The 14,080-nt window shown below is 27.9% G+C and overlaps 3 protein-coding genes across 13 annotated transcripts in view; all 3 read left to right on the top strand.

Moving 5' to 3' along the window:
* Positions 1–7,406, top strand: part of LOC100158699 (suppressor of tumorigenicity 14 protein homolog) — a 9,200-nt gene extending 1,794 nt beyond the window's left edge. For both annotated transcript variants that reach the window (XM_016800352.2, XM_016800351.2), the window contains exons 3-9: positions 1,178–1,235; positions 1,954–2,099; positions 2,366–2,542; positions 2,606–2,787; positions 2,868–3,035; positions 3,956–4,110; positions 7,293–7,406. In XM_016800352.2, coding sequence (XP_016655841.1) covers positions 1,178–1,235; positions 1,954–2,099; positions 2,366–2,542; positions 2,606–2,787; positions 2,868–3,035; positions 3,956–4,084 — 860 coding nt within the window. In that variant the 3' untranslated portion in view covers positions 4,085–4,110; positions 7,293–7,406. The remainder of the gene's footprint in view (positions 1–1,177; positions 1,236–1,953; positions 2,100–2,365; positions 2,543–2,605; positions 2,788–2,867; positions 3,036–3,955; positions 4,111–7,292) is intronic.
* The window catches only part of LOC100574854, a 276,000-nt gene that overhangs the window by 126,250 nt on the left and 135,670 nt on the right, over positions 1–14,080 (top strand). The window lies entirely within an intron of this gene.
* Positions 7,355–12,673, top strand: LOC107882165 (modular serine protease-like). 4 transcript variants are annotated; one of them, XR_003839400.1, is made up of 9 exons: positions 7,355–7,465; positions 7,682–7,895; positions 8,004–8,216; positions 8,480–8,647; positions 8,708–8,841; positions 8,915–9,082; positions 9,170–9,201; positions 12,275–12,405; positions 12,473–12,560. XR_003839400.1 is itself a non-coding variant. In XM_029489211.1 (8 exons), the coding sequence occupies exons 1-7, from the start codon at positions 7,379–7,381 to the stop codon at positions 9,185–9,187; spliced, it is 1,002 nt and encodes a 333-aa protein (XP_029345071.1). In that variant the 5' UTR covers positions 7,355–7,378; the 3' UTR covers positions 9,188–9,201; positions 9,277–9,300. The 4 variants fall into 4 exon arrangements, 2 of the variants coding, with proteins under 2 accessions (XP_029345071.1, XP_016655839.1); XR_001678659.2 differs by lacking the exon at positions 9,170–9,201; XM_029489211.1 differs by lacking the exons at positions 12,275–12,405; positions 12,473–12,560 and adding an exon at positions 9,277–9,300.

Raw genomic sequence — 14,080 nt, 5'->3', positions numbered from 1 at the left:
GAAATACCTATTTGTTTTATTTTTTTTGTTACAACATTTTTTATACAATCTGTAAATGTGTTTTTTTACAATAAATACAAGGGTTGGGAGAGTTGATGGGTTGGTGGGTTGTAGGAAGAATCAGTTGTAAATTAATCGAATATTACAATATATTATTACCTTTGTAGGTACCACTAATTTTTTGAAAACAAATATCTGTCTTTTAATTTTAATTCCAATAATTTTCGAACTGATTAATTTAAATTAAACCTAATAATATACAAATCCTGTTTTAGTTATTTCTAAGATTTTATTTTATTTTTAATTTACAAAAATATGTGTGTGCATGTGTCAAAACGTGTGTTCTCTCCACTCTCTATCATTAACTGAAATTACGCCATCGCACATATTACGCACGAACGCACGGTATCTAGGTATATTATAAGAGTCTGCTGCACAAAATAGTACTGGTGGACCTCTCTTTCCCACAACAATTTGACTGATAACGTTGTAAAAAATGGTTAAGTGTTGTTTTATATCAGGTTGTAATACTGGTTATGATATAGATGTCAAATAACAAAAAACAATTGGATTAAAAAATAAAAGTTTATTCAGAACACCCAAAGTAAAAAAACAAAATATCTTAACCTTATTTATGCTTTATGAATAATCATTTTCCTATTAAATTATTTGTTACATAATATGTTATTTAGAATACAGAGCTTTTAGCAAGATGCCATAGAGCTATACCTATGAATATAAAATGCAAATTCAATTTTTTCAGAATGTCCTTTGTCTAAAATTTGATTTAGTTATTGATTTATTTTTTGGAGTCGTTCATTAGAGTTGGTTATGTCTTTAATATTCAATTGAATATTTATCATATCTCCACCGGAAACATTGGAACCCCCGGGTCTCGATAATAAGAATTTATTTAGGATTTGTCCATTATTTTTTTTCACTATTGGCTATAACACTGCATAAATCACCTAAAAAAAAAATCGATGATTATTTACGAGGAAAAAAGCTTGTAAATTATAGTTTATAAATAAAGTTATTATTAGAGCATAACCAGTATTACACCCTGGTACAAAATAACACTTAACCATTTTTAATGTGTAGGTGCAAAAATACAAAATACAAATTACTGTCAACAATGTGTTTGAAATAGCTAACGCATGAAAAATCATTATTTCAGGATCCGGAATTTTGTGTGACAGAAAACTCAAAAGACGACAAGCTGTATCTTGCTCAGTGTTGGTGAATTGTAGTATATAAATAAATACAATTTTATTATAACTTCTAAGCAAGCCTGAGCAAGTTAATGATAATTTTTAATTGAGTTAAGTTAAGTTGAAAGAAAACATTTTAAAAAGTTTAAAATTAATAGTGATAATAATTTTTATTTTTAACTGCGTCAAGTTAAAGACTTATGAAAACTTACAATTAACTTATTAGCTTAAGTTAAGTTATTTATTTATTTTTATTAAACAAATAACCAGTAATATGTTTTAAAATAATAAAAAGTAAATGTTTATGAAATATGTATCATCAATAATAATTTTAGTATATTTAGATATTATTTAATTATTTATATAAGCTAACGTAACTTGGATTTGATTAAAACTCTTTATTTATTAAGTTTATGTCAATAAAAATCGATTTAGTTAAAAATTAAGTTAATGAAAATAACATTTAAAAAAAGTTAAGTGAAATAAATAAAATTAACTTAACTTTAACTATTTAACTTGTTTATGCCCAGCATTGCAGTTATAAGTGACTAAAATAGTGGTAGGTGGGGCCTTGGGGCTATAGGTATACGAAAAGGTAATTTTAAGTGCAATTGGTAAGCTTCAATACAAATAATAATAGGTATTTCCGGGCCCCAGATATTACCTTTCATATTTTCTTATAATTGTAATATTAATATTAAAAATATTTAATACTTTGTTGCACTTTGGAATAAAACTTTAGGAACACGGATGATAAGTTTTATTGTACAAATGGACTGTGTATCGAATGGTCGTGGGTTTGTGATGGGCGTAAGGATTGTTCAGATGGTTTAGACGAGACCAACGAGTTGTGTGCTCTATACGAATATGGAACAAATATGACCACAGGTAAAAAATAATATTACTATACTTTTTTCCAAATAAGAACACACCGGTTTTGCGCACTTTTTCCCCCTTCCATCGGTCACTACCTATGCCTTTGTGTGTGTCGGGAACCAGTCGCACACCCGGTACGTTCTTATTTGGAAAGAAGTATATAATATGACATTTAATATAATTTTTTTTATGTGTAAAAAAATGAGATGCCAGGATTACGCATAAAAATAAATATAGAGCTTTTAATATTACTTCGAATGTATCTAATATTTTTTTAGGTTGTGGTAGACCAGTTGACAAAAACTCTGTATTGATCGACGATGATAAAAAAGGACTTATTAGAGAAGTACCTTGGAGTGTTGGAATATATAATTATTTAAGAGCATCAACATATCCTTTAGCTGGTTACCAATTTTGCGAAGGATCAATTATTGCTCCAAATGTAGTCATTTCTGGTAAAATCCTTGTACAATGTAGGTATTTAAGAAAGAATGACAATTAATCGAATTACGTTTTAGTGGCTCAATGTTTTTCTAATGAAACAGGATTTTTATCTCATAAAATATCAGTAAAAAAAGGTCGATTAAGAATTGCCGTCGGAAAATATGATACAAGTACTACAATAATTATTAATAATAATCCATTTTTGACTCAAAAACTAATTGACAGTGATAATCAATTAATGACTCAAATAATAAAAGTAGGTTAATATTATTATTAATTCAAAGTCTACAAATAATTTGTATGATATGTAAAATCTGAATTAAAACAATTATAAAGGTGGATACAATTTACGTGAACGAAGTTTATAATGGAGAAGACGGGTTTTATGGTGAGAATATAGCTGTTATTGTGTTAGAAAACAAAATTTCGTTTAGCAATGATGTTGCACCTGTTTGTATCGATTGGATTGGTAAATATAAGGTGCACAATGGAGATATAGGAAAGGTAAATTTATCTACTATATACCTTTTTTTGTAGTTTTATTGAATACATAAAATAGATTTTGAGATTTGTTGTCTAGTTTAATTTATACAAAGTGGTATGAGGTTATGGTTATGTTATCAAACAAACTAATACATTTTGGTGATAGCTTAAATTTAATTAACTAAGACTAAATTCCGAGAACGAACTGTTTATAAGAAATTGTGTTAATTGAGCCCCTCTAAGTTACTTTACGTCACAACTTTGTAACGGAGAACGTAGGTACAAATTTAAAAAAACTCACTTAAAACTACTTTTATATTAAGCTCTACATTATTAACAATTTTCCGTTATCATATTATTTTCATTATGATATTGACTTATAATGTTTTACTGAATCAAAAAGACGACCCAGATTAACACAATAGACTTATAAAACGATTTTGAGAAAAATTGCAGGACATACAACTTTTGGCTTCTTAGCCTTCGATGAGAACAAAATGGGCTACATTGTACCTTTTTGCACATCCTTAATTTATACATCGTTTGAGTTCTGTAATAATTATAATAATTAATATTATTTAAGTCCTAAGAATTACATTTGCACTCAAAATAAAAAACGTTCGTAAAATCACTATACACTATTCTTATTTCAAATTCGATTCTTTTCCAAAATTAAAAACATTGATTAGTCAGCCCTTATTGAACTAATTGAATAAAATTACTTACCAACATATAAATAACATGATATTAATATTATGCCTTTATTATAATATTATTAATTATACACATATTATAATATCATATATATATATATCTTTATTTTTTTTATTTAAAATTGATTTGTATTTTAATAGTTGTATACATACATGTAATTTATACAACTATTTATACTCATTAAAATATGACATTAAAATACATACAATTGTTTCATACTTTTACAGATTTCCGTTTGGAGAAAAGAGGAAAATGGGAATAATTCTGTTAAATTTGAAACATTTCTTCCATTCATCGAACCTAGTAATTGTCGAAAAAAAAATTTCAACCAAAAATCAACAATTTGTGTATTTTGATAAGTTTTGTACAACTTATACAATGGGTAATGCAAATTTAGATTCTGATTGTAGCGATGATAGTATTAATTTTACATTATTCGTGTTTTATTTTTATTCTTCTTTACACATTTTAGAGCAGTAAAAATGCTTCAAATTTAACTATGGTGGAGCTTTTTGATAGTTGATTGTATGTTGTTTGTACTTTGGGGATCAAATGTAAAATATTTTAAAAATGTTCTTAATAATTGGAAAAATAATAAAAAGCGGGTAATTTGGTATCACTCTGCTCTATTGTGCTTGGGACAGTTTGTTTGATTCCCAAGCCCTTACAATAGTATGTTTTTGAATGGCGTGTTTTAATTGGTGGTCGGGTTGTCCCTCCGTTACACCTTTATGGATTTTAAGTTTAAACGACCCGAATACAATCTAACCTATGAACTGTTAATATGTAATGATTTTATACATTACCTAGAGATTTATTGTGTTCGTTATCACCATATAGGACCTTTTACGGACATTGATACCAACCCAAACATAATCTAACCTATGAACCTATGTGTGATCCTACGATTAATAATATATACTATTGTACGCGGTAAACAGTATTAAGTTTGGTGAAAAAAAAATAATAAACAAGTTGATTTGGTGAATAGTACAAGATTAGTTACGAAGCTCATACCGAATGTTCGAATGACCTAATATACATATAAGTGTGAATGCATTTATTTAAATGTGAAAAAATATATCGTACTGCATACTGGCATGTGCTTTGTGTTTTGAGGCGCCTTTGGAAAACACTGCCTTCCCTCGACGGACTGGCGGACTGGGCTGATCTGACTGAAGTGGCAAGCTGTGTCGATTTTGTCATATCTTTATATAGAACGATTTTTGTGTAATCCCTTCCTTGTCGGCGTGTATCGATTGGACGTAACATTAAAGTATTTATGTGTTTATGATTTTATTTTGTGCGATGTGACAAATGTGCCACTGTGTTAAATTTATTGTGTTCTTTTTACTAAACGTCTGATCAGAGAGGTATTAAATAATAAATATTATATTTATGTATTGAATGTGTCGCGTGTGTAATGTGTATGTATATACAAGTTATACATAAGTACTAATATGTATGTATATGCAAGGCTGGGCAAGTTAATGATTTTTTTTTAACTTAGTTAAGTTAAGTTAATATGCACCAATAACAAAAATTTAAAAGTTAAAAGTTAATTTAACTATAGGTTAACTCAGTTAAGTTAAAAGTTTATACACACTGTTTGTTTACTTTTTATTAAGTTAAAAAAAAGTTAATTTGCTTATACAACATAAGACTACTTAATTTTTACCAACCCAAATCTAATTATAGACTATAGTGTTAATACTTTATACAGTATTTCCATATTAGTTAGATGTTAATTAAAAAAGAAATTTACTAAGTACACACCAAAAGCCAAAAGTAACTAGTTAAGTTAAAAAGTTAATATAAAATTAATAACTTAACTTTAACTTTTTAACCCTTTAATGTCCAGCCTTGTGTATATGTATATTGAACCACCCCACATTCCATATGGCTCATAGTTATCCTGTGTTTTTATTTAAGAATAGAAATATTATGTATTACTCTATGATGGAGCTTTTTGATAGTTGATTGTATGTTGTCGGTACTTTGGGGGTTAAAAGTAAAATATTTTAAAAATGTTCTTGATAATTGGAAAAATTTAAAAAAAAAAAGCGGGCAATTAGGTATCCTCTGCTGTAGTGTGCTTGGGACAGTTTGTTTGATTCCCAAGCCATTATAATATTATTATAACTATTATAGTACGTTTTTGAATGGCGTGTTTTAATTGGTGGTTGGATTGTCCCTCCATTACACTTTTATGGATATTAAGTTTAAATATTTTTACTGTTACATTCTTAGTGATGTTATTAAACACACTATAATGTTTAAAATTCGAATAGCGTCAATAATTTATAAATAAATAAAATAAATAAAAAATGTTTCCTTTTTGGAATATTTTATTTAGGGAAGTTAGATAATTTTTGGTAATAATTTAATGATAACTGATTAATATGGCAATGTTTTTTTTTATTTTCGTCTCAAAATGATTTATTTTGTATAAAGTTCTACGCTATTTTAAGGCAAGAACAATATATAAATTCTTAAAGAATATTATTCTAATATATTAATTATACATTTTTGTAGTTTAGTATTATGTATTATTATTACATTTGATTAAATATTTAATAGTTAAGGTTAAATTGAACATTATTAGTCTATCTGGGACAAAATGAGACACGTCATGTGGGGGTTTTGTTAGAGTATTATCAAAGTCTGGCTATAAAATAAAACATGTGAACGCAGAATCATTTTTCTATGTTTTTAAGTTATCTTAGAGTAAAATCATACATAAAAAAAAAGATAAAGAATAATATTTTTGAGGGAATGACATATTGATTGTATATTTTATTGTTATATGACTTTGTATTCGACTTTCAAAATAAACAAAAAAAAAGTTGTACATTTAAATGATGTTTAAATTGTTTTGAGACAATATTAAGACAAAAAAAAATGACATTCCCTCAAAAATATTATTCTCTATCTTTTTTGTTATAGGTAATTTTACTCTAATATTACTTAAAAACATAGAAAAAAAATTCTGTGTATATGCGTTTCGTTTATGTTGCGCGTGGGCCAGAGAGAGAAAACAAAATATAGTGCGCTGAAATCCTCTTAATATTAATGTGTTTTTTTTTTTGTAAAATTATTATAAATAAAATCTTTCGTATGTTCCTATATTTGAAAATAATATATCTATTGGACATTTATCTGTCTCATCTTACCCCATGCTGTGGGTAAGGTGGGACAAATCCTGTTTTCATATTTTTTTTGATTTCTATAATATTTTTTAAATATTTTAATCTGAACAATTATAAAACTAAGGAAGTTTGACTTGGGGCCCATTTTACAATCATAGTTTAAAACTCGGTTGCGCTTGAACCACTGATTTTACCGGCCGAATTCAGTGGTTTAACCGGAGCTCAACTATTGTAATACGGGCCCTTATAAATGGTGCATAAATTAAGAATTTTTAGAAAAATCAAGATACTACAACGCTTTAAATATTGAGTGTCTCGTCTTGCCCCGTGTTCCCCTACACTTATGCACCCATTACCTAACAATATAAATATGACTATTTTGTGTCTTGTATATAAAAGAATAACTTTTTTTCAGAACAAGGAGCAGGTTATGATAATGCAGGAGCAGGCATAAGTTTTTTACACTCAAATTCTTATTTTTTAACCGGGGTATTGACTTTCATGGATGATCCCAAAGACGGTATATTTTCAGGTTTTGCAGACCTTAAATATTATGTTCAATGGATTCGTGGAATCTTAAACAAACATGTGCGTAAATACATTTGTTTATTGGTACCTATCAATTTTAATTGTTAATACCTATATTGAATTGGCTTGGTTTTTAAATCAACTCTTCAGCTTCAAAACTTGAATACCTACTTTATAAAGAATATATATTTTTAGTAACAATAATTAAAAAAATTAAATAATATTTAATAATAATAATTATTATTCAATAATAATATTTATATTATGGTTTGACAGTTCATTGAGAATTCATGCTTTTTGCCAATTGTCGAAGGAATTCTATATTCTTATGAAGGTTCTAATGAAATTTTATCTCATGGGACATTAATTAATCATCACCGTACTATTATTGAGAAGTGTGAACTTGGATATCATATGGCTTATCCTATAGGTATTAGATTTTGTCAGGGAAAAGGAAAATGGTTGTCGAATACTGAGAAATTGTGTTTCAGTAAGTTTTGTAAAGTCATTCAAATGTCGCAATAGTTACTTAATTATTAATGTAATATACAAGTATAAAGTATGGTTATAATTGATTATAATTCATTTACTTTTATAGAAATGTGTCCACCTCTAATATCAGATAGTTTAGATATTAAATGTAGTCATAATGGTAAGTATGCTAATTGCTCAAATTTATCGATACCCGATACAATAGCAACAGCATCATGCAAGCCAACATTTACTGCACCGAATGGACAAGAGATTACACTTGAATTGCTTTGTCAGTCTAATGGACTGTGGAATAAACAACTATATAGATGCCATCCATGTAATTTTGTTTTTATCATATAAACATAAGTCTCCAATTTATATATACTCGTATATATTAGTCATTTACATAATTTTTACTGTACCTACCTATGTAAATACTATTTCGTAATACCTACTTTGTTATTAAGGATGATCAAATAATCGTTGTTTATGCACAACCATTTAATTTACATTTTTAAATTGTCATTATTATGTTTATTCCATAAATACTTAGTAATTATTACCATAATATATTATATTTATATTTAAATATTATTTTAGATTGTGGTAGAGTGTATGTCAAAAACCACGTATTGATCGACAATGGTGATAAAGCACTTGTTGGAACGGCACCATGGAATGTTGGAATATATCAATTAAATAAAACAGATTCTAACTATGACATGATATGTGGAGGATCAATTATTTCTCCAAATTTAATCATTTCTGGTAAAACATTTGTGCAATGTATTTAAAAAAGAATGGAAACTAAATAAATATAATTTTCAGCGGCTCATTGTTTTTGGAAAAAAGCTATGCTTTCTAAGAAAATATCAATAACGGATGATCTATACAAAATTGCTGTTGGAAAATATGATAGAAATTTTACAATAATCGACAATGAATTCACTCAAATAATAAATGTAAGTTATTAATAATAATTCAAAATCTAAAAATAATTGGTATGAAATAATATAAATTAAAACAATTATACAGGTGGAAACGATTCACCTGAAAGAAGGTTATTATGGACCTACTGGGTTTCATGCTGAAGATATAGCTATTATTGTGTTACAAAACCTAGTTTCTTTTAGTAATGGTGTTTCGCCTATTTGTATCGATTGGAATGGTAAATACAATGTAGCCAATGGAGACCAAGGAAAGGTTTGTTTGTAGTATTATTTAAATAATAAAATTGTGATTTACTTACAGTTAATTACTGTACCCATCCTTTATTTTCCATTTGTATATAAAGCGCAAACATCGTAAGATTCTCTGCTGAAGTATGTGTATTTTATGTCTGTGTATCAACTAATCACGATTTGTTGTCAAAATAGTGCTTTGGTTTTCAATTTCAGTATCTTGTTCGATGGGAAAATTAGTTTAGTTGGTACTTTTTGGAGGTAAAACTTCCTAATAGTTTTCAAAAGCGCTTGGAAAAACAAAATAATAATTAAGAAAAAACGGGAATTATTAGTTTTTGACAAAATCGATTTAGGCTTTTGGTGTAACTCTAAAACAAATGATCGTAACTGCATGAAATTTTCAAAGAATGTTTATATAAGCCTTTTCTACGAATGAAACATTTTCAAAATATTTTGACTTGTTTAGAACTGTATACGGATATACTCAGCTTCAAACTTATTTGGGTTTTTTTTTCTAAGAATGTCCATAAAACTTTTTTTGTTGGCTAATAAAGCTTGAAAATTTAATACAAAGAACCTTCTATACTATTACAATGACATTTAAAAAATATTAAAATCCCTAGTCACAGTTTTTTTTTACAAGCATTTAAAGTTCAAATCTTGACAGAATACGGAAAAACACGAAAATTAGCAAACTATTTTAAGTTAGAATTTCATAAAAAATTTTCTTTTTAGATATAATATTTTAAAGTGTAATAAAAGATTCTTCATAAGTATGTCTACCTTTATAAAAAAAAAAAAATTTCTAGAAGAATGTCAAATTCAATTTTTATGAGCGTTTGAAGTTCATATTTTTTATTATTGGAAATTTACTCGATTTTTCATGTAGCGATTTTCTTATTTTGGTGTAAATCAAAAAAAAACCACTGTAGATACATGAAAATTTTATTGAATGTTCATATTTTAATTTCCTATATACTGTAAATTTTTAAAAATATCTTGACTCTTTTTGAGCTGTTTATTGACAATTTCGCATTTCTATTTTTTTAGTTGTTTTTTCTATAAATATCAATAAAATGTTATTTGTTAGGCCAAAATGCGTGATTTAATATAAGGCTCCTGATATATTGTTACAATAGCAGTTGAAAATATTAAAAATACAGAGGCATAATTTTTTTTTTTTATAAGTATTTAAAGTTTTAATTCTTACAAAATTTATCAAATTTAAAATTTAATAATTACTTTGTAGCTTAATATGCTTGGTAATATCATAGGCTGACTGACAATCTTCGCTCAGAACCGTTTTTTTTATATATTGATATTATATCATTGAATTCAAATTTAACACCATCCATTACACTGTGACCCACTTGTAATTATAATTTTTTACATGTTGTTTTGTTGACAAACAAAGTGTTAGAAATTAAAATCCCGGTTTTAGCAGTTTTTCGTATAATTATTAAGCACCATCTTGATCCAATTTAGTAGAATATAAGATAATATAAATTATGTTAACATCGAAACACTTCCATCAGGTATAATGTTGTATACAGGATAAAAAAAATAAATATATTATTGTAAAACCACTAGCTTCCTCGCTCCGCTCAGAATCTAAAACCTAAAATTCCTTCTACTTATGAATAGATTAAGATTGGACTCTTGAATAGAGTCAAAATATTTTGAAAAAAATATTATATTCGGTGAACATTTCATTAATAAGCGGTACGGTTATCTTTTTTAAAGTTACAACAAATAACAAATTCAACTTTGTAGACTTTTGCCCAAATATCAACGGGCGGATCGGTTTTCGCCCAAAATCGACCTTTTGGTTTTCGCCCAAATGACCTTTTCTACCCAAACACAAAGAACAGTGATTTGGTTTTCACCCAAAGAAATATTATTCATAGTAAACGAAAAACATTTTGATTACCACTGTCTACTAATACTGTCACCATAATCTCTCCGATAAAGTTAAGTTACAATAGATAATTGCGCTGAATGTAAGGATACAATATACGGAACATTATAATTCAGAAGACAGTACATTTCCTCCTAAGCTTTGGGCATGTAACTCTTCAAGTCTTAGGTTGAGTCTGCGCCAATTGGCCGTTTACAATTGATCGCGGTAAAATTGGCTGTCTGAAATTGGTGGTTTTGTAAGTTGGTCATTTTTTAAATTTTCGTCGTGAAACGTGAATACTGGTTTAAAAACGTTATGTAGGTACAATTAATGGACAATAGTGAAGTTAATAAAAATAAAAAAATAATAATTAATACGCCTAGATTTTATTAAAAGTGAAAGAAGAAATGATATTCTCGTGCATGATTGTTTTTTATATCATTTTGAAAGTAAAAATGATAAAAAAAACTATATGAAAATGTATTGAAAATTTAAAAAAAAATGTAATGCCAGAATACATTCAGATGAACATTCCATTCTAAGTTATGTAACCAAAATACTAACTTGAATGTTTTGAAGAAACGTATATTGGTAAAATGGACAGGAACGGGAAAAGGAAAAATCCCAAATTTTCAATTACAATTTTGAATTTATATGTTGATGAATATAACCTTCCAAAAACCAATAATTCGGTAAAAGGATGACATAATGGTTTTTTATCCGTATTTAATGCTATATATTCATTATAACATTTGGAAATTAATAATAATAGAACATTTGACGAATATATCTGGGATAGCTCATAACTTATTATTACTTTTACACAAACTATTACATATTAATTTAAGAAAAATTACGAAAAATTATTATTCTTACATAAAATATATATTATTTTGAAAACGACTAACTTACCAAACGAACAACTTTACCACGACTAATTTCATACGACCAATGTCCAATTGACTGTACCTCATTTTTTTTATATGTTCTCCACTTGTATATACCATTTAGATCCGCTTTTCTATGTATTATATATGTTATTTACATATACTAGTATGTTTTACACTTATCAAGTGGACATCAAACAGGGTTCCATGGATAAAAAGCTTAAAAACGCTGCTGTAGTAATGGATGGTGCTAAATTTTGATTTCGTGATATAATATTATTGCATGGTACGAAAATCGATTATAGGTTATAGAATAATTAATTAATAATATTATACATAAATAAGAAATAGTAGGATACTGTAGATACGCTATGATTATTTACGTTTTAGTACGAGTCACAAATCATGGTTACATTTTATTTAGAATAACATGAATCATGTTTGAGGGCTTGCAGCCCAAAACTAGCTCAACAACTGCCAGCTAATGACAAGGGGGCGCCAATGCCTACCTTACCCCCCTAAATTATACCACTGATTCCCAAGACTCAATAAAAAGTGATTAATATTTGTACAGATAATTATAATTGGATACATATTATACAACTGTTTTATACTTTTACAGATTGTTGGTTGGGGAAAAACGGAAAAAGGCATTTCAAGTCCTATTTTATTAGAAGCATCTTTACCATACATCGACCATAGTACTTGTCGAAATATGTTTATAAATGGATTTGAACTATTTGTGACAGTTGATAAGTTTTGTGCTGGTTCTAGTTTGGGTAATCAAATATTTAATCGTAGACAATAATATCATGAAATCATTGATTTCTTTTTTAACAAATTTAACTTAAAGGACATCACAACACTAAAAACAAGGTTGCTTGGGCATAGCCCATTCGGCTCCCGATTTTCCTAAACGGCTCCTGTTTTCAAAAAGGCCAATTCCCAAACGGCTCCCGTCAAAAAAGGTTTTACGAACAGGTCAATACCCAAACGGCTCCCATCGAAAAAAGTTTTACTATCAGGTAAAATCCGGGTAGTAATCTTGTTTTTTACAACACAAATTCCTTTCCACTTCATACAGACTTAGGACTGTCTCTAAAGAGGTGTGGTTAAAAATGTGTTGTTGTTTTTTAAAGTTAAATTATAAAAATTATATTCTGTGAATTAAATGTAAAAAAGTTTTAAAAAATAGACAAAAATGTATGAATAAAAATATAAAAAAAAATATAAAAAAAAATTATGAAATAGGTAAATTTTTGATGCACAATTTTTTTATATAATCGATGGTAGTTATTTTATTTGATGAAAATTCTCGGATAATGTTTTCAATGAGCTCCTGTTTTTTTGTTGGTTTTGGTGTATTTACACCACTTCGAGCTTTAATTTGTGTTTCGGATTGTATTTCGGTTAGTATGTCAATAACCTTAAAAATATTAGGATGAGCAGAATTGAATTCGTTGTTGAATCTGCTGTGGAACGATTCACAGCCATTTGTGGTTAAAGCAAGGGAAGATGAACATTCAGCCCACATTTCAGGAGGAAAACGACTATCTGACATCATATAATTTTCAAAAATATAGTCGAATACTTTGTCCACTTTATCGTCTATCGGTTTGATAGCCAATAAATCATCTGTAAAACAGTTCAATACTTCTGACGGTGGTAGGTAAGGAAGGCCAAATAAATATTTTAGAGATTTTCCTATTTCAGAATCTTTGTTTCTAAATTCTGATGCAAGTCCAACTGACTGAATCTTCCGCCACCAAATTTGACCCAAATGGAATCCCTTTATTTTTACTGATGGCCACGTTTTTCGTATTGCAAAATGAATAGCCTCTTCAAAATCTGCGAAAACAACTTGTGGGTCAATGTAATCACACAATGCTGAAAAAGCTTTTCCGTAGGTAACCGAGGTTTTATTAGGCAAAAAACAGTAAATCAGGGGAAGATAGTATCCGTTATGTAAAACATGGATGGTAAACATTTGGTAAAATAATTTTGGACAACACTTAAACGTGCCATCAACATAAATACTACGGCTATTCTTGAGAATGTTCAAGTAGGTGTTACATGTAAGAATAACAATATTTGATGCTGTATCATTATGAAATAAAAAATTCTCGCCTGTCAAAGTCTTAATACCAATTTTATCTAAAGCATCCTGCGCTTCTTCTGTCGATTTAGTTAATTTTGGTAGTAATTTTGACGTGCATAATATACTGTCTTA

The sequence above is a fragment of the Acyrthosiphon pisum genome, chromosome A2 (assembly GCF_005508785.2).
Source record: "Acyrthosiphon pisum isolate AL4f chromosome A2, pea_aphid_22Mar2018_4r6ur, whole genome shotgun sequence".
Lineage (NCBI taxonomy): Eukaryota > Metazoa > Arthropoda > Insecta > Hemiptera > Aphididae > Acyrthosiphon > Acyrthosiphon pisum.
Note: the sequence above shows the minus strand (reverse complement) of the source record. Positions and strands in the feature narration are given on the sequence as shown.

Bases quoted from the DNA above. Each gene is read 5' to 3' on its own strand.
- LOC107882165 (XM_029489211.1), top strand. From the start codon at position 7,379: ATGGATGATCCCAAAGACGGTATATTTTCAGGTTTTGCAGACCTTAAA. The intron at 8,648-8,707 runs GTAAAACATTTG...TATAATTTTCAG, and splicing joins TCCAAATTTAATCATTTCTG to CGGCTCATTGTTTTTGGAAA. The intron at 8,842-8,914 runs GTAAGTTATTAA...ACAATTATACAG, and splicing joins AATTCACTCAAATAATAAAT to GTGGAAACGATTCACCTGAA.